At 43.5% G+C, this 23,584-nt stretch overlaps 1 protein-coding gene across 1 annotated transcript in view; it reads left to right on the top strand.

The window, feature by feature from the left end:
- Positions 1-23,584, top strand: part of angpt1 (angiopoietin 1) — a gene marked incomplete in the record, with an annotated part of 112,692 nt that overhangs the window by 68,198 nt on the left and 20,910 nt on the right. The window contains 1 exon segment of the mRNA XM_087786160.1: positions 23,205-23,332. Within this exon segment, the coding sequence (XP_087642286.1) occupies positions 23,205-23,332 (128 nt within the window).

Here is a 23,584-nt window from a genome sequence, read left to right as displayed (position 1 = left end):
TTTCAGTAAAGACTAGCTTTTATTACAAACTAGCCTTCAGTAAAGACTAGCTTTTATTACAAACTAGCCATCAGTAAAGACTAGCTTTTATTACAAACTAGCCTTCAGTAAAGACTAGCTTTTATTACAAACTAGCCTTCAGTAAAGACTAACTTTTATTACAAACTAGCCTTCAGTAAAGACTAGCTTTTATTACAAACTAGCCTTCAGTAAAGACTAGCTTTTATTACGAACTAGCCTTCAGCAAAGACTAGCTTTTATTACAAACTAGCCTTCAGTAAAGACTAGCTTTTATTACGAACTAGCCTTCAGTAAAGACTAACTTTTATTACAAACTAGCCTTCAGCAAAGACTAACTTTTATTACAAACTAGCCTTCAGTAAAGACTAGCTTTTATTAAAAACTAGCCTTCAGCAAAGACTAGCTTTTATTACAAACTAGCCTTCAGTAAAGACTAGCCTTCAGCAAAGACTAGCTTTTATTACAAACTAGCCTTCAGTAAAGACTAGCTTTTATTACAAACTAGCCTTCAGTAAAGACTAGCTTTTATTACAAACTAGCCTTCAGTAAAGACTAGCTTTTATTACAAACTAGCCTTCAGTAATGACTAGCTTAGATTACAAACTAGCCTTCAGTAAAGGCTAGCTTTTATTACAAACTAGCCTTCAGTAAAGACCAGCTTTTATTACAAACTAGCCTTCAGTAAAGACTAGCTTTTATTACAAACTACCCTTCAGTAAAGACTAGCCTTCAGTAAAGACTAGCTTTAATTACAAACTAGCCTTCAGCAATGACTAGCTTTTATTACAAACTAGCCTTCAGTAAAGACTAGCTTTTATTACAAACTAGCCTTCAGTAAAGACAAGCTTTTATTACAAACTAGCCGTCAGTAAAGACTAGCTTTTATTACAAACTAGCCTTCAGTAAAGACTAGCTTTTATTACAAACTAGCCTTCAGTAAAGACTAGCTTTTATTACAAACTAGCCTTCAGTAATGACTAGCCTTCAGTAAAGACTAGCCTTCAGTAAAGACTAGCTTTTATTACAAACTAGCCTTCAGTAAAGACAAGCTTTAAATACCAACTAGCGTTCAGTACAAACTAGCCTTCAGAATAAATTAGCATTCAGTATAAACTAGCCTTTAGTATAAAGTATCGTTCAGTATAAACTAGCCCTCAGTATAAACTAGCCCTCAGTATAAAGTAACGTTCAGTATAAACTAGCCTTTAGTATAAATTATCGTTCAGTATAAACTAGCCTTCAGTATAAAGTAACGTTCAGTATAAACTAGCCCTCAGTATAAAGTAACGTTCAGTATAAACTAGCCTTCAGTATAAAGTAACGTTCAGTATAAACTAGCCCTCAGTATAAAGTAACGTTCAGTATAAACTAGCCTTCAGTATAAAGTAACGTTCAGTATAAACTAGCCTTCAGTATAAAGTAACGTTCAGTATGAACTAGCCTTCAGTATAAAGTAATGTTCAGTATAAACTAGCCTTCAGTATAAAGTAACGTTCAGTATAAACTAGCCTCCAGTATAAAGTAACGTTCAGTATAAATTTCCCTTCAGTATAAACTAGCCTTCTGTATAAACTAGGCTTAAGTATAAACTAGCGTTCAGTATAAACTAGCCTTCAGAATAAACTAGCCTTCAGTATAAACTAGCCTTCAGAATAAACTAGGCTTAAGTATAAACTAGCGTTCAGTATAAACTAGCCTTCAGAATAAACTAGGCTTCAGTATAAACTAGCCTTCAGTATAAACTAGCCTTCAGTATAAACTAGCCTTCAGTATAAAGTAACGTTCAGTATAAACTAGCCTTCAGTATAAACTAGCCTTCAGTATAAACTAGCCTTCAGTATAAACTAGCCTTCAGTATAAAGTAACGTTCAGAATAAACTAGGCTTAAGTATAAACTAGCCTTCAGTATAAACTAGCCTTCAGTATAAACTAGCCTTCAGAGTAAACTAGCCTTCAGTATAAACTAGCCTTCAGAATAAACTAGGCTTCAGTATAAACTAGCCTTCAGTATAAACTAGCCTTCAGTATAAACTAGGATTCAGTATAAACTAGCCTTCAGAATAAACTAGCCTTCAGTATAAACTAGGCTTCAGTATAAACTAGCCTTCAGTATAAACTAGCCTTAAGAATAAAGTAGCCTTCAGTATAAACTAGCCTTCAGTATAAACTAGCCTTAAGAATAAACTAGCCTTCAGTATAAACTAACCTTAAGAATAAACTAGCCTTCAGTATAAACTAGCCTTCAGTATAAACTAGCCTTCAGTATAAACTAGCCTTCAGAATAAACTAGCCTTCAGTATAAACTAGCCTTCAGTATAAACTAGCCTTCAGAATAAACTAGCCTTCAGTATAAACTAGCCTTCAGTATAAACTAGCCTTAAGAATAAACTAGCCTTCAGTATAAACTAACCTTCAGTATAAACTAGCCTTCAGAATAAACTAGCCTTCAGTATAAACTAGCCTTCAGTATAAACTAGCCTTAAGAATAAACTAGCCTTCAGTATAAACTAACCTTAAGAATAAACTAGCCTTCAGTATAAACTAGCCTTCAGTATGAACTAGCCTTCAGTATAAACTAGCCTACAGTATAAATAGCCTTCAGTATAAACTAGCCTTCAGTATAAACTAGTCTACAGTATAAACTAGCCTTCAGTATAAACTAGCCTTCAGTATGAACTAGCCTTCAGTATAAACTAGCCTTCAGTATAAACTAACCTTAAGAATAAACTAGCCTTCAGTATAAACTAGCCTTCAGTATAAACTAGCCTTCAGTATAGAGTAACGTTCAGTATAAACTAGCCTTCAGTATAAACTAGCCTTCAGTATAAACTAGCCTTCAGAATAAACTAGCCTTCAGTATAAACTAGCCTTCAGTATAAACTAGCCTTTAGTATAAACTAGCCTTAAGAATAAACTAGCCTTCAGTATAAACTAGCCTTCAGTATAAACTAACCTTAAGAATAAACTAGCCTTCAGTATAAACTAGCCTTCAGTATAATCTAGCCTTCAGTATAAACTAGGCTTCAGTATAAACTAGCCTTCAGTATAAACCAGCCTTCAGTATAAACTAGCCTTCAGTATAAACTAGCCTTCAGTATAGAGTAACCTTCAGTATAAACTAGCCTTCAGTATAAACTAGTCTTCAGAATAAACTAGCCTTCAGAATAAACTAGCCTTCAGTATAAACTAGCCTTCAGTATAAACTAGCCTTCAGTATAGAGTAACCTTCAGTATAAACTAGCCTTCAGTATAAACTAGCCTTCGGTATAAACTAGCCTTCAGTATAGAGTAACCTTCAGTATAAACTAGCCTTCAGTATAAACTAGCCTTCAGAATAAACTAGCCTTCAGAATAAACTAGCCTTCAGTATAAACTAGCCTTCAGTATAAACTAGCCTTCAGTTTAAACTAGCCTTCAGTCTAAACTAGCCTTCAGTATAAACTAGCCTTCAGTATAGAGTAACCTTCAGTATAAACTAGCCTTCAGTATAAACTAGCCTTCAGAATAAACTAGCCTTCAGTATAAACTAGCCTTCAGTATAAACTAGCCTTCAGTATAAACTAGCCTTCAGTATAAACTAGCCTTCAGAAAAAACTAGCCTTCAGTATAAACTAGCCTTCAGTATAAACTAGCCTTCAGTATAAACTAGCCTTCAGTATAAACTAGCCTTCAGTATAGAGTAACCTTCAGTATAAACTAGCCTTCAGTATAAACTAGCCTTCAGTATAAACTAGCCTTCAGTATAGAGTAACCTTCAGTATAAACTAGCCTTCAGTATAAACTAGCCTTCGGTATAAACTAGCCTTCAGTATAGAGTAACCTTCAGTATAAACTAGCCTTCAGTATAAACTAGCCTTCAGTATAAACTAGCCTTCAGTATAAACTAGCCTTCAGTATAAACTAGCCTTCAGTATAAACTAGCCTTCAGTATAAACTAGCCTTCAGTAAAAACTAGCCTTCAGTATAAACTAGCCTTCAGTATAGAGTAACCTTCAGTATAAACTAGCCTTCAGTATAAACTAGCCTTCAGTATAAACTAGCCTTCAGAATAAACTAGCCTTCAGTATAAACTAGCCTTCAGTATAAACTAGCCTTCAGTATAAACTAGCCTTCAGTATAAACTAGCCTTCAGAATAAACTAGCCTTCAGTATAAACTAGCCTTCAGTATAAACTAGCCTTCAGTATAAACTAGCCTTAAGAATAAACTAGCCTTCAGTATAAACTAACCTTCAGTATAAACTAGCCTTCAGAATAAACTAGCCTTCAGTATAAACTAGCCTTCAGTATAAACTAGCCTTAAGAATAAACTAGCCTTCAGTATAAACTAACCTTAAGAATAAACTAGCCTTCAGTATAAACTAGCCTTCAGTATGAACTAGCCTTCAGTATAAACTAGCCTACAGTATAAATAGCCTTCAGTATAAACTAGCCTTCAGTATAAACTAGTCTACAGTATAAACTAGCCTTCAGTATAAACTAGCCTTCAGTATGAACTAGCCTTCAGTATAAACTAGCCTTCAGTATAAACTAACCTTAAGAATAAACTAGCCTTCAGTATAAACTAGCCTTCAGTATAAACTAGCCTTCAGTATAGAGTAACGTTCAGTATAAACTAGCCTTCAGTATAAACTAGCCTTCAGTATAAACTAGCCTTCAGAATAAACTAGCCTTCAGTATAAACTAGCCTTCAGTATAAACTAGCCTTTAGTATAAACTAGCCTTAAGAATAAACTAGCCTTCAGTATAAACTAGCCTTCAGTATAAACTAACCTTAAGAATAAACTAGCCTTCAGTATAAACTAGCCTTCAGTATAATCTAGCCTTCAGTATAAACTAGGCTTCAGTATAAACTAGCCTTCAGTATAAACCAGCCTTCAGTATAAACTAGCCTTCAGTATAAACTAGCCTTCAGTATAGAGTAACCTTCAGTATAAACTAGCCTTCAGTATAAACTAGTCTTCAGAATAAACTAGCCTTCAGAATAAACTAGCCTTCAGTATAAACTAGCCTTCAGTATAAACTAGCCTTCAGTATAGAGTAACCTTCAGTATAAACTAGCCTTCAGTATAAACTAGCCTTCGGTATAAACTAGCCTTCAGTATAGAGTAACCTTCAGTATAAACTAGCCTTCAGTATAAACTAGCCTTCAGAATAAACTAGCCTTCAGAATAAACTAGCCTTCAGTATAAACTAGCCTTCAGTATAAACTAGCCTTCAGTTTAAACTAGCCTTCAGTCTAAACTAGCCTTCAGTATAAACTAGCCTTCAGTATAGAGTAACCTTCAGTATAAACTAGCCTTCAGTATAAACTAGCCTTCAGAATAAACTAGCCTTCAGTATAAACTAGCCTTCAGTATAAACTAGCCTTCAGTATAAACTAGCCTTCAGTATAAACTAGCCTTCAGAAAAAACTAGCCTTCAGTATAAACTAGCCTTCAGTATAAACTAGCCTTCAGTATAAACTAGCCTTCAGTATAAACTAGCCTTCAGTATAGAGTAACCTTCAGTATAAACTAGCCTTCAGTATAAACTAGCCTTCAGTATAAACTAGCCTTCAGTATAGAGTAACCTTCAGTATAAACTAGCCTTCAGTATAAACTAGCCTTCGGTATAAACTAGCCTTCAGTATAGAGTAACCTTCAGTATAAACTAGCCTTCAGTATAAACTAGCCTTCAGTATAAACTAGCCTTCAGTATAAACTAGCCTTCAGTATAAACTAGCCTTCAGTATAAACTAGCCTTCAGTATAAACTAGCCTTCAGTAAAAACTAGCCTTCAGTATAAACTAGCCTTCAGTATAGAGTAACCTTCAGTATAAACTAGCCTTCAGTATAAACTAGCCTTCAGTATAAACTAGCCTTCAGTATAGAGTAACGTTCAGTACAATCAGGCGGGGGTTGAAACCCATGAGCTGCTGCTGTGGTTGGTCTTTTCCTCCGTCACGGTGAAGGCGTCTGTGCGGGTCAAAGGTCACCCTCTGTCTTCACCCCAGCATGAATAAGTCACGGTGAACGGCACCGCTGGGACGTCCCGTCCAGAGGAGGCGAGAGAGTGAGTCCATCTCGCCGATCGTTCTGGCCTGTTTTCCAACCGCACTTTCAGCAGAGCCTCGGAAAGAAGGATTCTTGTTTTTCTTTCTTGTTTTGATGAGAAATGAATTAGTGCTCGACCGACAACGTTGCTTAACATTCCAGGGCTTTGAGTGACGTCGACTCGAGTCAGGAAAGTGAAGCTTCAACGGCTGTGGAAGGAAAGTGTTGCTGGATCTGGATCAGATCTGTTACATAAACCTCGTGACATGAACTGTTATTACACAGTAATAGAGCGTCACAGTCGTGATCGTCTCATAAACCTCGTGACATGAACTGTTATTACACAGTAATAGAGCGTCACAGTCGTGATCGTCACATAAACCTGGTGACATGAACTGTTATTACACAGTAATAGAGCGTCACAGTCGTGATCGTTACATAAACCTGGTGACATGAACTGTTATTACACAGTAATAGAGCGTCACAGTCGTGATCGTCACATAAACCTGGTGACATGAACTGTTATTACACAGTAATAGAGCGTCACAGTCGTGATCGTTACATAAACCTGGTGACATGAACTGTTATTACACAGTAATAGAGCGTCACGGTCGTGATCGTCACATAAACCTCGTGACATGAACTGTTATTACACAGTAATAGAGCGTCACAGTCGTGATCGTCACATAAACCTGGTGACATGAACTGTTATTACACAGTAATAGAGCGTCACAGTCGTGATCGTCACATAAACCTCGTGACATGAACTGTTATTACACAGTAATAGAGCGTCACGGTCGTGATCGTCACATAAACCTGGTGACATGAACTGTTATTACACAGTAATAGAGCGTCACAGTCGTGATCGTCACATAAACCTTGTGACATGAACTGTTATTACACAGTAATAGAGCGTCACAGTCGTGATCGTCACATAAACCTGGTGACATGAACTGCTATTACACAGTAATAGAGCGTCACAGTCGTGATCGTTACATAAACCTTATGACATGAACTGTTATTACACAGTAATAGAGCGTCACGGTCGTGATCGTCACATAAACCTGGTGACATGAACTGTTATTACACAGTAATAGAGCGTCACAGTCGTGATCGTTACATAAACCTTGTGACATGAACTGTTATTACACAGTAATAGAGCGTCACAGTCGTGATCGTCACATAAACCTGGTGACATGAACTGTTATTACACAGTAATAGAGCGTCACAGTCGTGATCGTCACATAAACCTCGTGACATGAACTGTTATTACACAGTAATAGAGCGTCACGGTCGTGATCGTCACATAAACCTCGTGACATGAACTGTTATTACACAGTAATAGAGCGTCACAGTCGTGATCGTCACATAAACCTGGTGACATGAACTGTTATTACACAGTAATAGAGCGTCACAGTCGTGATCGTTACATAAACCTGGTGACATGAACTGTTATTACACAGTAATAGAGCGTCACGGTCGTGATCGTCACATAAACCTCGTGACATGAACTGTTATTACACAGTAATAGAGCGTCACAGTCGTGATCGTCACATAAACCTGGTGACATGAACTGTTATTACACAGTAATAGAGCGTCACAGTCGTGATCGTCACATAAACCTCGTGACATGAACTGTTATTACACAGTAATAGAGCGTCACGGTCGTGATCGTCACATAAACCTGGTGACATGAACTGTTATTACACAGTAATAGAGCGTCACAGTCGTGATCGTCACATAAACCTGGTGACATGAACTGTTATTACACAGTAATAGAGCGTCACAGTCGTGATCGTCACATAAACCTGGTGACATGAACTGTTATTACACAGTAATAGAGCGTCACAGTCGTGATCGTCACATAAACCTCGTGACATGAACTGTTATTACACAGTAATAGAGCGTCACAGTCGTGATCGTCACATAAACCTTGTGACATGAACTGTTATTACACAGTAATAGAGCGTCACAGTCGTGATCGTCACATAAACCTGGTGACATGAACTGTTATTACACAGTAATAGAGCGTCACAGTCGTGATCGTTACATAAACCTTGTGACATGAACTGTTATTACACAGTAATAGAGCGTCACAGTCGTGATCGTCACATAAACCTGGTGACATGAACTGTTATTACACAGTAATAGAGCGTCACAGTCGTGATCGTCACATAAACCTGGTGACATGAACTGCTATTACACAGTAATAGAGCGTCACAGTCGTGATCGTTACATAAACCTTATGACATGAACTGTTATTACACAGTAATAGAGCGTCACGGTCGTGATCGTCACATAAACCTGGTGACATGAACTGTTATTACACAGTAATAGAGCGTCACGGTCGTGATCGTTACATAAACCTCTTGACATGAACTGTTATTACACAGTAATAGAGCGTCACGGTCGTGATCGTCACATAAACCTTGTGACATGAACTGTTATTACACAGTAATAGAGCGTCACAGTCGTGATCGTTACATAAACCTTGTGACATGAACTGTTATTACACAGTAATAGAGCGTCACAGTCGTGATCGTCACATAAACCTCGTGACATGAACTGTTATTACACAGTAATAGAGCGTCACAGTCGTGATCGTTACATAAACCTCGTGACATGAACTGTTATTACACAGTAATAGAGCGTCACGGTCGTGATCGTCACATAAACCTGGTGACATGAACTGTTATTACACAGTAATAGAGCGTCACAGTCGTGATCGTTACATAAACCTTATGACATGAACTGTTATTACACAGTAATAGAGCGTCACGGTCGTGATCGTCACATAAACCTGGTGACATGAACTGTTATTACACAGTAATAGAGCGTCACGGTCGTGATCGTCACATAAACCTGGTGACATGAACTGTTATTACACAGTAATAGAGCGTCACAGTCGTGATCGTATCATAAACCTGGTGACATGAACTGTTATTACACAGTAATAGAGCGTCACAGTCGTGATCGTCACATAAACCTCGTGACATGAACTGTTATTACACAGTAATAGAGCGTCACAGTCGTGATCGTTACATAAACCTTATGACATGAACTGTTATTACACAGTAATAGAGCGTCACGGTCGTGATCGTCACATAAACCTGGTGACATGAACTGTTATTACACAGTAATAGAGCGTCACAGTCGTGATCGTCACATAAACCTCGTGACATGAACTGTTATTACACAGTAATAGAGCGTCACGGTCGTGATCGTCACATAAACCTCGTGACATGAACTGTTATTACACAGTAATAGAGCGTCACGGTCGTGATCGTCACATAAACCTGGTGACATGAACTGTTATTACACAGTAATAGAGCGTCACAGTCGTGATCGTCACATAAACCTCGTGACATGAACTGTTATTACACAGTAATAGAGCGTCACGGTCGTGATCGTCACATAAACCTCGTGACATGAACTGTTATTACACAGTAATAGAGCGTCACAGTCGTGATCGTCACATAAACCTCGTGACATGAACTGTTATTACACAGTAATAGAGCGTCACGGTCGTGATCGTCACATAAACCTGGTGACATGAACTGTTATTACACAGTAATAGAGCGTCACAGTCGTGATCGTTACATAAACCTCGTGACATGAACTGTTATTACACAGTAATAGAGCGTCACGGTCGTGATCGTCACATAAACCTGGTGACATGAACTGTTATTACACAGTAATAGAGCGTCACGGTCGTGATCGTCACATAAACCTGGTGACATGAACTGTTATTACACAGTAATATAGCGTCACGGTCGTGATCGTCACATAAACCTGGTGACATGAACTGTTATTACACAGTAATAGAGCGTCACAGTCGTGATCGTCACATAAACCTGGTGACATGAACTGTTATTACACAGTAATAGAGCGTCACAGTCGTGATCGTCACATAAACCTCGTGACATGAACTGTTATTACACAGTAATAGAGCGTCACGGTCGTGATCGTCACATAAACCTGGTGACATGAACTGTTATTACACAGTAATAGAGCGTCACAGTCGTGATCATCACATAAACCTGGTGACATGAACTGTTATTACACAGTAATAGAGCGTCACAGTCGTGATCGTCACATAAACCTGGTGACATGAACTGTTATTACACAGTAATAGAGCGTCACAGTCGTGATCGTCACATAAACCTCGTGACATGAACTGTTATTACACAGTAATAGAGCGTCACGGTCGTGATCGTCACATAAACCTGGTGACATGAACTGTTATTACACAGTAATAGAGCGTCACAGTCGTGATCGTCACATAAACCTCGTGACATGAACTGTTATTACACAGTAATAGAGCGTCACAGTCGTGATCGTCACATAAACCTCGTGACATGAACTGTTATTACACAGTAATAGAGCGTCACAGTCGTGATCGTCACATAAACCTGGTGACATGAACTGTTATTACACAGTAATAGAGCGTCACAGTCGTGATCGTCACATAAACCTCTTGACATGAACTGTTATTACACAGTAATAGAGCGTCACAGTCGTTATCGTCACATAAACCTCTTGACATGAACTGTTATTACACAGTAATAGAGCGTCACGGTCGTGATCGTCACATAAACCTGGTGACATGAACTGTTATTACACAGTAATAGAGCGTCACAGTCGTGATCGTATCATAAACCTCGTGACATGAACTGTTATTACACAGTAATAGAGCGTCACAGTCGTGATCATCACATAAACCTGGTGACATGAACTGTTATTACACAGTAATAGAGCGTCACAGTCGTGATCGTCACATAAACCTCTTGACATGAACTGTTATTACACAGTAATAGAGCGTCACAGTCGTGATCGTCACATAAACCTCTTGACATGAACTGTTATTACACAGTAATAGAGCGTCACAGTCGTGATCGTCACATAAACCTCTTGACATGAACTGTTATTACACAGTAATAGAGCGTCACAGTTGTGATCGTCACATAAACCTCGTGACATGAACTGTTATTACACAGTAATAGAGCGTCACGGTCGTGATCGTCACATAAACCTCGTGACATGAACTGTTATTACACAGTAATAGAGCGTCACGGTCGTGATCGTCACATAAACCTCGTGACATGAACTGTTATTACACAGTAATAGAGCGTCACGGTCGTGATCGTTACATAAACCTTGTGACATGAACTGTTATTACACAGTAATAGAGCGTCACAGTCGTGATCGTCACATAAACCTCGTGACATGAACTGTTATTACACAGTAATAGAGCGTCACAGTCGTGATCATCACATAAACCTGGTGACACTAACTGTTATTACACAGTAATAGAGCGTCACGGTCGTGATCATCACATAAACCTCGTGACATGAACTGTTATTACACAGTAATAGAGCGTCACAGTCGTGATCATCACATAAACCTGGTGACATGAACTGTTATTACACAGTAATAGAGCGTCACAGTCGTGATCGTCACATAAACCTCTTGACATGAACTGTTATTACACAGTAATAGAGCGTCACGGTCGTGATCGTCACATAAACCTGGTGACATGAACTGTTATTACACAGTAATAGAGCGTCACGGTCGTGATCGTCACATAAACCTCGTGACATGAACTGTTATTACACAGTTATAGAGCGTCACAGTCGTGATCGTCTCATAAACCTCGTGACATGAACTGTTATTACACAGTAATAGAGCGTCACAGTCGTGATCGTCTCATAAACCTCGTGACATGAACTGTTATTACACAGTAATAGAGCGTCACAGTCGTGATCGTCACATAAACCTGGTGACATGAACTGTTATTACACAGTAATAGAGCGTCACGGTCGTGATCGTCACATAAACCTCGTGACATGAACTGTTATTACACAGTTATAGAGCGTCACAGTCGTGATCGTCTCATAAACCTCGTGACATGAACTGTTATTACACAGTAATAGAGCGTCACAGTCGTGATCGTCTCATAAACCTCGTGACATGAACTGTTATTACACAGTAATAGAGCGTCACAGTCGTGATCGTCACATAAACCTGGTGACATGAACTGTTATTACACAGTAATAGAGCGTCACAGTCGTGATCGTCACATAAACCTGGTGACATGAACTGTTATTACACAGTAATAGAGCGTCACAGTCGTGATCGTCTCATAAACCTCGTGACATGAACTGTTATTACACAGTAATAGAGCGTCACAGTCGTGATCGTATCATAAACCTGGTGACATGAACTGTTATTACACAGTAATAGAGCGTCACAGTCGTGATCGTCACATAAACCTGGTGACATGAACTGTTATTACACAGTAATAGAGCGTCACAGTCGTGATCGTCTCATAAACCTCGTGACATGAACTGTTATTACACAGTAATAGAGCGTCACAGTCGTGATCGTCACATAAACCTGGTGACATGAACTGTTATTACACAGTAATAGAGCGTCACGGTCGTGATCGTTACATAAACCTGGTGACATGAACTGTTATTACACAGTAATAGAGCGTCACAGTCGTGATCGTCTCATAAACCTGGTGACATGAACTGTTATTACACAGTAATAGAGCGTCACAGTCGTGATCGTCTCATAAACCTCGTGACATGAACTGTTATTACACAGTAATAGAGCGTCACAGTCGTGATCGTCACATAAACCTGGTGACATGAACTGTTATTACACAGTAATAAAGCGTCACGGTCGTGATCGTCACATAAACCTCGTGACATGAACTGTTATTACACAGTAATAGAGCGTCACGGTCGTGATCGTCACATAAACCTGGTGACATGAACTGTTATTACACAGTAATAGAGCGTCACAGTCGTGATCGTCACATAAACCTTGTGACATGAACTGTTATTACACAGTAATAGAGCGTCACGGTCGTGATCGTCACATAAACCTCGTGACATGAACTGTTATTACACAGTAATAGAGCGTCACGGTTGTGATCGTCACATAAACCTCGTGACATGAACTGTTATTACACAGTAATAATGTTTAGTTCTGGCGTCAAATGAGTGACATTCATCATCTTCTGCTCACTCGGCCGAGGTTGGACCTAATTAGTTTCTACACCAGGGACTACTAAAGTGGGGGCCACCAGGGGGCGCTAGTTAGAGCCTCCAAAGAATGGAATTTTTTGTTCTCCTTCTTCTTCTTCTTCTCTTTCTCCTTTTTCTGCTTCCTCTTATTCTGCTTCTCCTCCTTCTCCTTCTCTTTGTTCTTCTTCTTCTTCTTCTGCTTCTTCTTCTTCTCCTTCTTCTTCTGCTTCCTCTTCTTCTTCTTCTTCTTCTTCTTATCCCTATCCTTCTTCTTCTTCTTCTTCTTCTTCTTCTTCTCCTTCTTCTTCTTCTTCTTCTTCTTCTTCTTATCCCTATCCTTCTTCTTCTTCTTCTTCTTCTTCTTCTTCTTCTTCTTCTTCTTCTTCTTCTTCTTCTCCTTCTTCTTCTTCTTCTTCTTCTTCTTCTTCTTCTTATCCCTATCCTTCTTCTTCTTCTTCTTCTTCTTCTTCTTCTCCTTCTTCTTCTTCTTCTTCTTCTTCTTCTTATCCCTATCCTTCTTCTTCTTCTTCTTCTTCTTCTTCTTCTTCTTCTTCTTCTTCTCCTTCTTCTTCTTCTTCTTCTCCTTCTCCTGACCCTGACCCTGACTACCAGCAGAGCAGACACAACACAATTTCCCAGCATGCCTACAAACAGCTGACAGAATTGCCGTGTCCTGGGAATACTGTATGGCATCGAGGAGGCTTTCAGGAGGGAGTTTGCCAAGTTCCAGGGTCTGGTGGAGGGACGCCAGCGGCAGGGCTTTGAGGCGTCGAGGGCCTCTCTATTAAAACGCTACAGCTGGAGGTTCATTAGCAACAGACTCCAGTCGCTGCAACAGACCCGGCAGAACAATCTGTTGGCGAATGTTGGCGGGACACGAGCTGGACCGACCTCAGAGGGGGTCGCCATGGTGAGGGGTACGTGAAGGTCAACTGTTCAAGGTCGTCTATGTCCTCGAAGGTTTTCATTCATCCAGCTTTCGCTCATCCAAAGACTTCCATAGCCAAGCAAGTGGACCATAGAACTGTGGAGTCCTTCTGATCCAGGAGGCCTCTTCAGCTTCTTCAGGTCCAGAGAACCAGGTCTGAGGAGAACAAATGGTAGAAACTCCCTCAGACCAGCTCCTTGGAACTGAACAAGCATCTTGGATGAGAATGACTTCACACTTCTACTGTCCACCTGCCTCGCGTTTCCTCCCTTGGACCTTGTTGCATCAGGATCGTATGTTAACTCTCTCCGGTCCTGGTCCTGGTCCTGGGTTTGTCCCATAGACCCCCCCCCCCCCCCCACCACCACACTCCACCATGGTTCAGATCCGGAGTGGACCACCTCGGTCCTCAAGGACCGCAGGTTTTTGTTGCAACTGCTCGAGCGTGCACGGTTGAACCACAATGAGGTTTCAGCTAAAACATCAACACCAGACAATAAACCGATTACAATCCGAAGCCTCCTGATTGGTCGAAAGGTGTCCTCGTGATTGGTCGGAACAAAAAACCTGGAGCCACTTGGTTTGGATGGTGGTGCGGTCGGTTCTGTGGCCTGAGAAGTTGTGGGTTCAATCCCAGGGTCCGGACGAGTTGGTGTTCCTGAGCAGGACGCTTTACCCGGCTGCGTCGCGGCCTACTCCCACTGGTGTGTGAGCATGTGTTCGAGTGGGTGAATGTGTAACTAAAGTGCTTCGACTGATGAATAATCAGAGACAAGTTCTATATAAGAAAGTGACGTTTACTATTTATTGTCGGTCGTCGAGCCGCTGATGTTCTTCTGCAGATGTTCTGGAGCTTCTCGTATCCACGAGTCTTGCTCTTCCAGCGAAGTCTGCGGTCGACGTGGAAATAAAACCACGATTTGAAACAGAGAAATGGACTCGCGGTTCAACTCTTCGCTCACACAAACCCATAAATGACAGGATTGATTTGTTTTATATTGTAATGTTGCAACGATCTATTGTGTTTCCTCCAGAATGAGTCAGCGAGCAGGTCTGGAGTAACTTCAGCAGATATTAATACTCTTCGCGATACTTCGCCGAGGCCTGGGAATGACTTCAAGTCTCGAGGTAGTGGGTCTGAGACTGATGACGGTCACATGGGAGCTCCACGTCCTCGACAGCTCGTTCGCTTCCATCTCTCCTTCGCCTTCTTTCCTGCGTTTTCGGGCTCGTTTTGGCAACGACTGCTGATTTATGCGAACACCCCGAGCCCTGCTGGTCCTTTCACATGAACCCCCCTCTGGGTCCCCCCAATGAACCACCAAATATTTTCTGTCAACAAATATTGGGACATGAATAATATTTGTAGGTCGAAGCTCTTCTCGGACCGGACGACATTCTTCGGATGTTTTCCTTTGAAAGAACGACGGCGAAAAGATTCTTAGTGGAAAACAAAAGTGTCGGGGGTCGACGTGTCGGGGGTCAACGTGTCGGGGGTCGACGTGTCGGGGGTCGACGTGTCGGGGGTCGACGTGTCGGGGGTCGGCGTGTCGGGGGTCGGCGTGTCGGGGGTCGACGTGTCGGGGGTCGACGTGTCGGGGGTCGACGTGTCGGGGGTCGCCGTGTCGGGGGTCGCCGTGTCGGGGGTCGACGTGTCGGGGGTCGACGTGTCCATTTGACAGTTTTTAACGTCGTTCGTTTTTACATAAAGTATTTTATGTCAAGTATTTAATGTCAAGTATTTAATGTCAAGTATTTAATGTCGAGTTTTTAACGTCGAGTTTTTACATCAAGTTTTTACATCAAGTATTTAATGTCAAGTATTTAATGTCGAGTTTTTAACGTCGAGTTTTTACATCAAGTTTTTATGTCAAGTATTTAATGTCAAGTATTTAATGTCGAGTTTTTAACGTCAAGTTTTTACATCAAGTATTTACATCAAGTATTTAATGTCAAGTATTTAATGTCGAGTTTTTAACGTCGAGTTTTTACATCAAGTTTTTATGTCAAGTATTTAATGTCAAGTATTTAATGTCGAGTTTTTAACGTCAAGTTTTTACATCAAGTATTTAATGTCAAGTATTTAATGTCAAGTATTTAATGTCGAGTTTTTAACGTCGAGTTTTTACATCAAGTTTTTACATCAAGTATTTAATGTCAAGTATTTAATGTCGAGTTTTTAACGTCGAGTTTTTACATCAAGTTTTTATGTCAAGTATTTAATGTCAAGTATTTAATGTCGAGTTTTTAACGTCAAGTTTTTACATCAAGTATTTAATGTCAAGTATTTAATGTCAAGTATTTAATGTCGAGTTTTTAACGTCGAGTTTTTACATCAAGTTTTTACATCAAGTATTTAATGTCAAGTATTTAATGTCGAGTTTTTAACGTCGAGTTTTTACATCAAGTATTTAATGTCAAGTATTTAATGTCGAGTTTTTAACGTCGAGTTTTTACATCAAGTTTTTACATCAAGTATTTAATGTCAAGTATTTAATGTCGAGTTTTTAACGTCGAGTTTTTACATCAAGTATTTAATGTCAAGTATTTAATGTCGAGTTTTTAACGTCAAGTTTTTACATCAAGTTTTTACATCAAGTATTTAATGTCAAGTATTTAATGTCGAGTTTTTAACGTCGAGTTTTTAACGTCGAGTTTTTACATCAAGTTTTTACATCAAGTTTTTACATCAAGTTTTTACATCAAGTTTTTACATCAAGTTTTTACATCAAGTTTTTAACGTCAAGTATTTAATGTCAAGTTACGTGTCGGGGGTCGGCGTGTCGGGGGTCGACGTGTCGGGGGTCGACATGTCGGGGGTCGGCGTGTCGGGGGTCGACGTGTCGGGGGTCGACGTGTCGGGGGTCGACGTGTTGGGGGTCGACGTGTCGGGGGTCGACGTGTCGGGGGTCGACGTGTTGGGGGTCGACGTGTCGGGGGTCGACGTGTCGGGGGTCAGCGTGTCGGGGGTCGAACCCCTCTGTTGCTGAAAGACGTGGATCTGCCGCGGCGGGAGATTCTTGTCGCTGACACACGATACTCTGGAGCTGCTGCGACGACACTGCAGCTCGTTCAAATAAACAAGCTGATCCACGGAGGGGCCGCGAGGGGGGGCCCCGGGATCAAAGGGAAAAAGTTCAGCCGCGCATTTCAAGCTTCGCTCGCGCAACCGCCGTGAACCCCATTCATCAGAGCGGGAAGTGGGATCGGAAGGAATTCCATGAGCATAGTAAGTGCTTGGAGAGTAAATATGTCGTCGGTCGTCGTAGTGGGAGCTGGAAATTTATGACTGCTTTGGTCGTTCTATCGTCTGATCGTCCGCAGATGAACGTCCGCGGAAACCTCGAGAGCCAGAGATCGTCGGCAGATGTCTGCAGATGTCGGCAGATGTCGGGAGATGTCGGCAGATGTCGGCAGATGTCGGCAGATGTCGGCAGATGTCGGCAGATGTCGGCAGATGTCGGTAGATGTCGGTAGATGTCGGCAGATGTCGGCAGATTTCTGCAGATGTCGGCAGATGTCGGCAGATGTCGGCAGATGTCGGCAGATGTCGGCAGATTTCGGCAGATGTCGGCAGATGTCAGCAGATGTCGGCAGATGTCGACAGATGTCGGAAGATGTCGGCAGATTTCTGCAGATGTCGGCAGATGTCAGCAGATGTCAGCAGATGTCGACAGATGTCGGAAGATGTCGGCAGATTTCTGCAGATGTCGGCAGATGTCAGCAGATGTCGGCAGATGTCGACAGATGTCGGCAGATGTCGGCAGATGTCGACAGATGTCGGCAGATTTCTGCAGATGTCGGCAGATGTCGGCAGATGTCGGCAGATGTCGGCAGATGTCGGAAGATGTCGGCAGATGTCGGAAGATGTCGGCAGATGTCGGCAGATGTCGACAGATGTCGGCAGATTTCTGCAGATGTCGGCAGATGTCGGCAGATGTCGGCAGATGTCGGCAGATGTCGGAAGATGTCGGCAGATGTCGGAAGATGTCGGCAGATGTCGGAAGATGTCGGCAGATGTCGGCAGATGTCGGCAGATGTCGGCAGATGTCGGCAGATGTCGGCAGATGTCGGCAGATGTCGGAAGATGTCGGCAGATGTCGGAAGATGTCGGCAGATGTCGGAAGATGTCGGCAGATGTCGGCAGATGTCGGCAGATGTGGGAAGATGTCGGCAGATGTCGGAAGATGTCGGCAGATTTCGGCAGATGTCGGCAGATGTCGGCAGATGTCGGCAGATGTCAGCAGATGTCGGAAGATGTCGGAAGATGTCGGCAGATGTCGGCAGATGTCGGCAGATGTCGGCAGATGTCGGCAGATTTCTGCAGATGTCGGCAGATGTCAGCAGATGTCGGCAGATGTCGACAGATGTCGGCAGATGTCGGCAGATGTCGACAGATGTCGGCAGATTTCTGCAGATGTCGGCAGATGTCGGCAGATGTCGGCAGATGTCGGCAGATGTCGGCAGATGTCGGCAGATGTCGGCAGATGTCGGCAGATTTCTGCAGATGTCGGCAGATGTCAGCAGATGTCGGCAGATGTCGACAGATGTCGGCAGATGTCGGCAGATGTCGGCAGATTTCTGCAGATGTCGGCAGATGTCAGCAGATGTCGGCAGATGTCGACAGATGTCGGCAGATGTCGGCAGATGTCGGCAGATGTCGGCAGATGTCGGAAGATGTCGGCAGATGTCGGAAGATGTCGGCAGATGTCGGCAGATGTCGGCAGATGTCGGCAGATGTCGGCAGATTTCTTCAGATGTCAGCAGATGTCAGCAGATGTCGGCAGATGTCGACAGATGTCGGCAGATGTCGGCAGATGTCGACAGATGTCGGCAGATGTCTGCAGATGTCGGCAGATGTCGGCAGATGTCGGCAGATGTCGGCAGATGTCGGCAGATGTCGGCAGATGTCGGCAGATGTCGACAGATGTCGGAAGATGTCGGCAGATGTCAGCAGATGTCGGCAGATGTCGACAGATGTCGGAAGATGTCGGCAGATTTCTGCAGATGTCGGCAGATGTCAGCAGATGTCAGCAGATGTCGACAGATGTCGGCAGATGTCGGCAGATGTCGACAGATGTCGACAGATGTCAGCAGATGTCGGCAGATGTCAGCAGATGTCGGCAGATGTCGACAGATGTCAGCAGATGTCGGCAGATGTCGACAGATGTCGGCAGATGTCGGCAGATGTCGACAGATGTCGGCAGATTTCTGCAGATGTCGGCAGATGTCGGCAGATGTCGGCAGATGTCGACAGATGTCGGAAGATGTCGGCAGATGTCGACAGATGTCGGAAGATGTCGGCAGATGTCGGCAGATGTCGGCAGATGTCGGCAGATGTCGACAGATGTCGGCAGATGTCGACAGATGTCGGCAGATGTCGGCAGATGTCAGCAGATGTCGGCAGATGTCGACAGATGTCGGCAGATGTCGGCAGATTTCTGCAGATGTCGGCAGATGTCAGCAGATGTCGGCAGATGTCGACAGATGTCGGCAGATGTCGGCAGATGTCGGCAGATTTCTGCAGATGTCGGCAGATGTCAGCAGATGTCGGCAGATGTCGACAGATGTCGGCAGATGTCGGCAGATGTCGGCAGATGTCGGCAGATGTCGGAAGATGTCGGCAGATGTCGGAAGATGTCGGCAGATGTCGGCAGATGTCGGCAGATGTCGGCAGATGTCGGCAGATTTCTTCAGATGTCAGCAGATGTCAGCAGATGTCGGCAGATGTCGACAGATGTCGGCAGATGTCGGCAGATGTCGACAGATGTCGGCAGATGTCTGCAGATGTCGGCAGATGTCGGCAGATGTCGGCAGATGTCGGCAGATGTCGGCAGATGTCGGCAGATGTCGGCAGATGTCGGCAGATGTCGGCAGATTTCGGCAGATGTCGGCAGATGTCGGAAGATGTCGGCAGATGTCGGCAGATGTCGGCAGATGTCGGCAGATGTCGGCAGATGTCGGAAGATGTCGGCAGATGTCGGAAGATGTCGGAAGATGTCGGCAGATGTCGGAAGATGTCGGGAGATGTCGGCAGATGTCGGCAGATGTCGGCAGATGTCGGCAGATGTCGGAAGATGTCGGCAGATGTCGGAAGATGTCGGCAGATGTCGGCAGATGTCGGCAGATGTCGGAAGATGTCGGCAGATGTCGGAAGATGTCGGAAGATGTCGGCAGATGTCGGCAGATGTCGGGAGATGTCGGGAGATGTCGGGAGATGTCGGCAGATGTCGGCAGATGTCGGCAGATGTCGGCAGATGTCGGCAGATGTCGGCAGATGTCGGCAGATGTCGGCAGATTTCTGCAGATGTCGGCAGATGTCGGCAGATGTCGGCAGATGTCGGCAGATGTCGGAAGATGTCGGCAGATGTCGGCAGATGTCGGAAGATGTCGGAAGATGTCGGAAGATGTCGGAAGATGTCGGCAGATGTCGGCAGATTTCTGCAGATGTCGGCAGATGTCGGTAGATGTCGGAAGATGTCGGCAGATGTCGGCAGATTTCTGCAGATGTCGGCAGATGTCGGCAGATGTCGGCAGATGTCGGCAGATGTCGGCAGATGTCGACAGATGTCGGCAGATGTCGGAAGATGTCGGAAGATGTCGGCAGATTTCGACAGATGTCGCCAGATGTCGGAAGATGTCGGAAGATGTCGGCAGATTTCGACAGATGTCGGCAGATGTCGGCAGATGTCGGCAGATGTCGGCAGATGTCGGCAGATGTCGGCAGATGTCAAACAGTTTTAAATGGTCTTTAATGTTGTTCATGTCGGGTTTTTACGTCAAGTTTTTAACGTCAATCATCAATCCATGCTCTCTGGGCTCAACTATAATGTCTCATCCATGCTCTCTGGGCTAAACTCTCATGTCTGATCCATGCTCTCTGGGCTCAACTATAATGTCTCATCCATGCTCTCTGGGCTCAACTATCATGTCTGATCCATGCTCTCTGGGCTCAACTATCATGTCTCATCCATGCTCTCTGGGCTCAACTATCATGTCTCATCCATGCTCTCTGGGCTCAACTATCATGTCTGATCCATGCTCTCTGGGCTCAACTATCATGTCTCATCCATGCTCTCTGGGCTCAACTCTCATGTCTCATCCATGCTCTCTGGGCTCAACTCTCATGTCTCATCCATGCTCTCTGGGCTCAACTATCATGTCTCATCCATGCTCTCTGGGCTCAACTCTCATGTCTCATCCATGCTCTCTGGGCTCAGCTCTCATGTCTCATCCATGCTCTCTGGGCTCAACTATCATGTCTCATCCATGCTCTCTGGGCTCAACTATCATGTCTCATCCATGCTCTCTGGGCTCAACTATCATGTCTCATCCATGCTCTCTGGGCTCAACTATCATGTCTCATCCATGCTCTCTGGGCTCAACTCTCATGTCTCATCCATGCTCTCTGGGCTCAACTCTCATGTCTCATCTATGCTCTCTGGGCTCAACTCTCATGTCTCATCCATGCTCTCTGGGCTCAACTCTCATGTCTCATCCATGCTCTCTGGGCTCAACTCTCATGTCTCATCCATGCTCTCTGGGCTCAACTATCATGTCTGATCCATGCTCTCTGGGCTCAACTCTCATGTCTCATCCATGCTCTCTGGGCTCAACTCTCATGTCTCATCCATGCTCTCTGGGCTCAACTCTCATGTCTCATCCATGCTCTCTGGGCTCAACTATCATGTCTCATCCATGCTCTCTGGGCTCAGCTCTCATGTCTCATCCATGCTCTCTGGGCTCAACTATCATGTCTCATCCATGCTCTCTGGGCTCAACTATCATGTCTCATCCATGCTCTCTGGGCTCAACTATCATGTCTCATCCATGCTCTCTGGGCTCAACTATCATGTCTGATCCATGCTCTCTGGGCTCAACTATCATGTCTCATCCATGCTCTCTGGGCTCAACTATCATGTCTCATCCATGCTCTCTGGGCTCAGCTCTCATGTCTCATCCATGCTCTCTGGGCTCAACTATCATGTCTCATCCATGCTCTCTGGGCTCAACTATCATGTCTCATCCATGCTCTCTGGGCTCAACTATCATGTCTGATCCATGCTCTCTGGGCTCAACTCTCATGTCTCATCCATGCTCTCTGGGCTCAACTCTCATGTCTCATCCATGCTCTCTGGGCTCAACTCTCATGTCTCATCCATGCTCTCTGGGCTCAACTATCATGTCTCATCCATGCTCTCTGGGCTCAGCTCTCATGTCTCATCCATGCTCTCTGGGCTCAACTATCATGTCTGATCCATGCTCTCTGGGCTCAACTCTCATGTCTCATCCATGCTCTCTGGGCTCAACTATCATGTCTCATCCATGCTCTCTGGGCTCAACTATCATGTCTCATCCATGCTCTCTGGGCTCAACTATCATGTCTCATCCATGCTCTCTGGGCTCAACTATCATGTCTGATCCATGCTCTCTGGGCTCAACTATCATGTCTCATCCATGCTCTCTGGGCTCAACTATCATGTCTCATCCATGCTCTCTGGGCTCAGCTCTCATGTCTCATCCATGCTCTCTGGGCTCAACTATCATGTCTCATCCATGCTCTCTGGGCTCAACTATCATGTCTCATCCATGCTCTCTGGGCTCAACTATCATGTCTGATCCATGCTCTCTGGGCTCAACTCTCATGTCTCATCCATGCTCTCTGGGCTCAACTCTCATGTCTCATCCATGCTCTCTGGGCTCAACTCTCATGTCTCATCCATGCTCTCTGGGCTCAACTATCATGTCTCATCCATGCTCTCTGGGCTCAGCTCTCATGTCTCATCCATGCTCTCTGGGCTCAACTATCATGTCTGATCCATGCTCTCTGGGCTCAACTCTCATGTCTCATCCATGCTCTCTGGGCTCAACTATCATGTCTCATCCATGCTCTCTGGGCTCAACTATCATGTCTCATCCATGCTCTCTGGGCTCAACTATCATGTCTCATCCATGCTCTCTGGGCTCAACTATCATGTCTGATCCATGCTCTCTGGGCTCAACTATCATGTCTCATCCATGCTCTCTGGGCTCAACTATCATGTCTCATCCATGCTCTCTGGGCTCAGCTCTCATGTCTCATCCATGCTCTCTGGGCTCAACTATCATGTCTCATCCATGCTCTCTGGGCTCAACTATCATGTCTCATCCATGCTCTCTGGGCTCAACTCTCATGTCTGGTCCTGCAGTCGTGCCCAACAGCACCAAAGCCGTGGATCACGACAGGAAGTTCCGCGATTGTTCCGAACTGTTCCAGGCAGGATTCCACAAGAACGGCGTCTACAGCGTCAGCGTCAAGAACCAGGAGAACAAACGCGTGAGTTTATCAACGTCATCACAATATTAGGATATATATATATATTAGAAACAATGTATATATATATATATATATATATATTCAATTACATTCTATAGTTTCTACATCGAAAGGTTTAATTTGTTTTGATTGAAAATTTGAATTAAAAAAATCGAATATACGTGTGTATATATATGTGTGTTTGTATATATATACGTATGTGTATTTGTGTGTGTGTGCGTATATGTAAATGTCTGTATATGTGTGTGTCTG

Source organism: Callionymus lyra, chromosome 3 (genome assembly GCF_982586985.1).
Source record: "Callionymus lyra chromosome 3, fCalLyr1.hap1.1, whole genome shotgun sequence".
Classification (NCBI taxonomy): domain Eukaryota; kingdom Metazoa; phylum Chordata; class Actinopteri; order Syngnathiformes; family Callionymidae; genus Callionymus; species Callionymus lyra.
The sequence above is the reverse complement of the archived record's forward strand: the minus strand, read 5'-3'. Positions and strand labels throughout refer to the sequence as shown.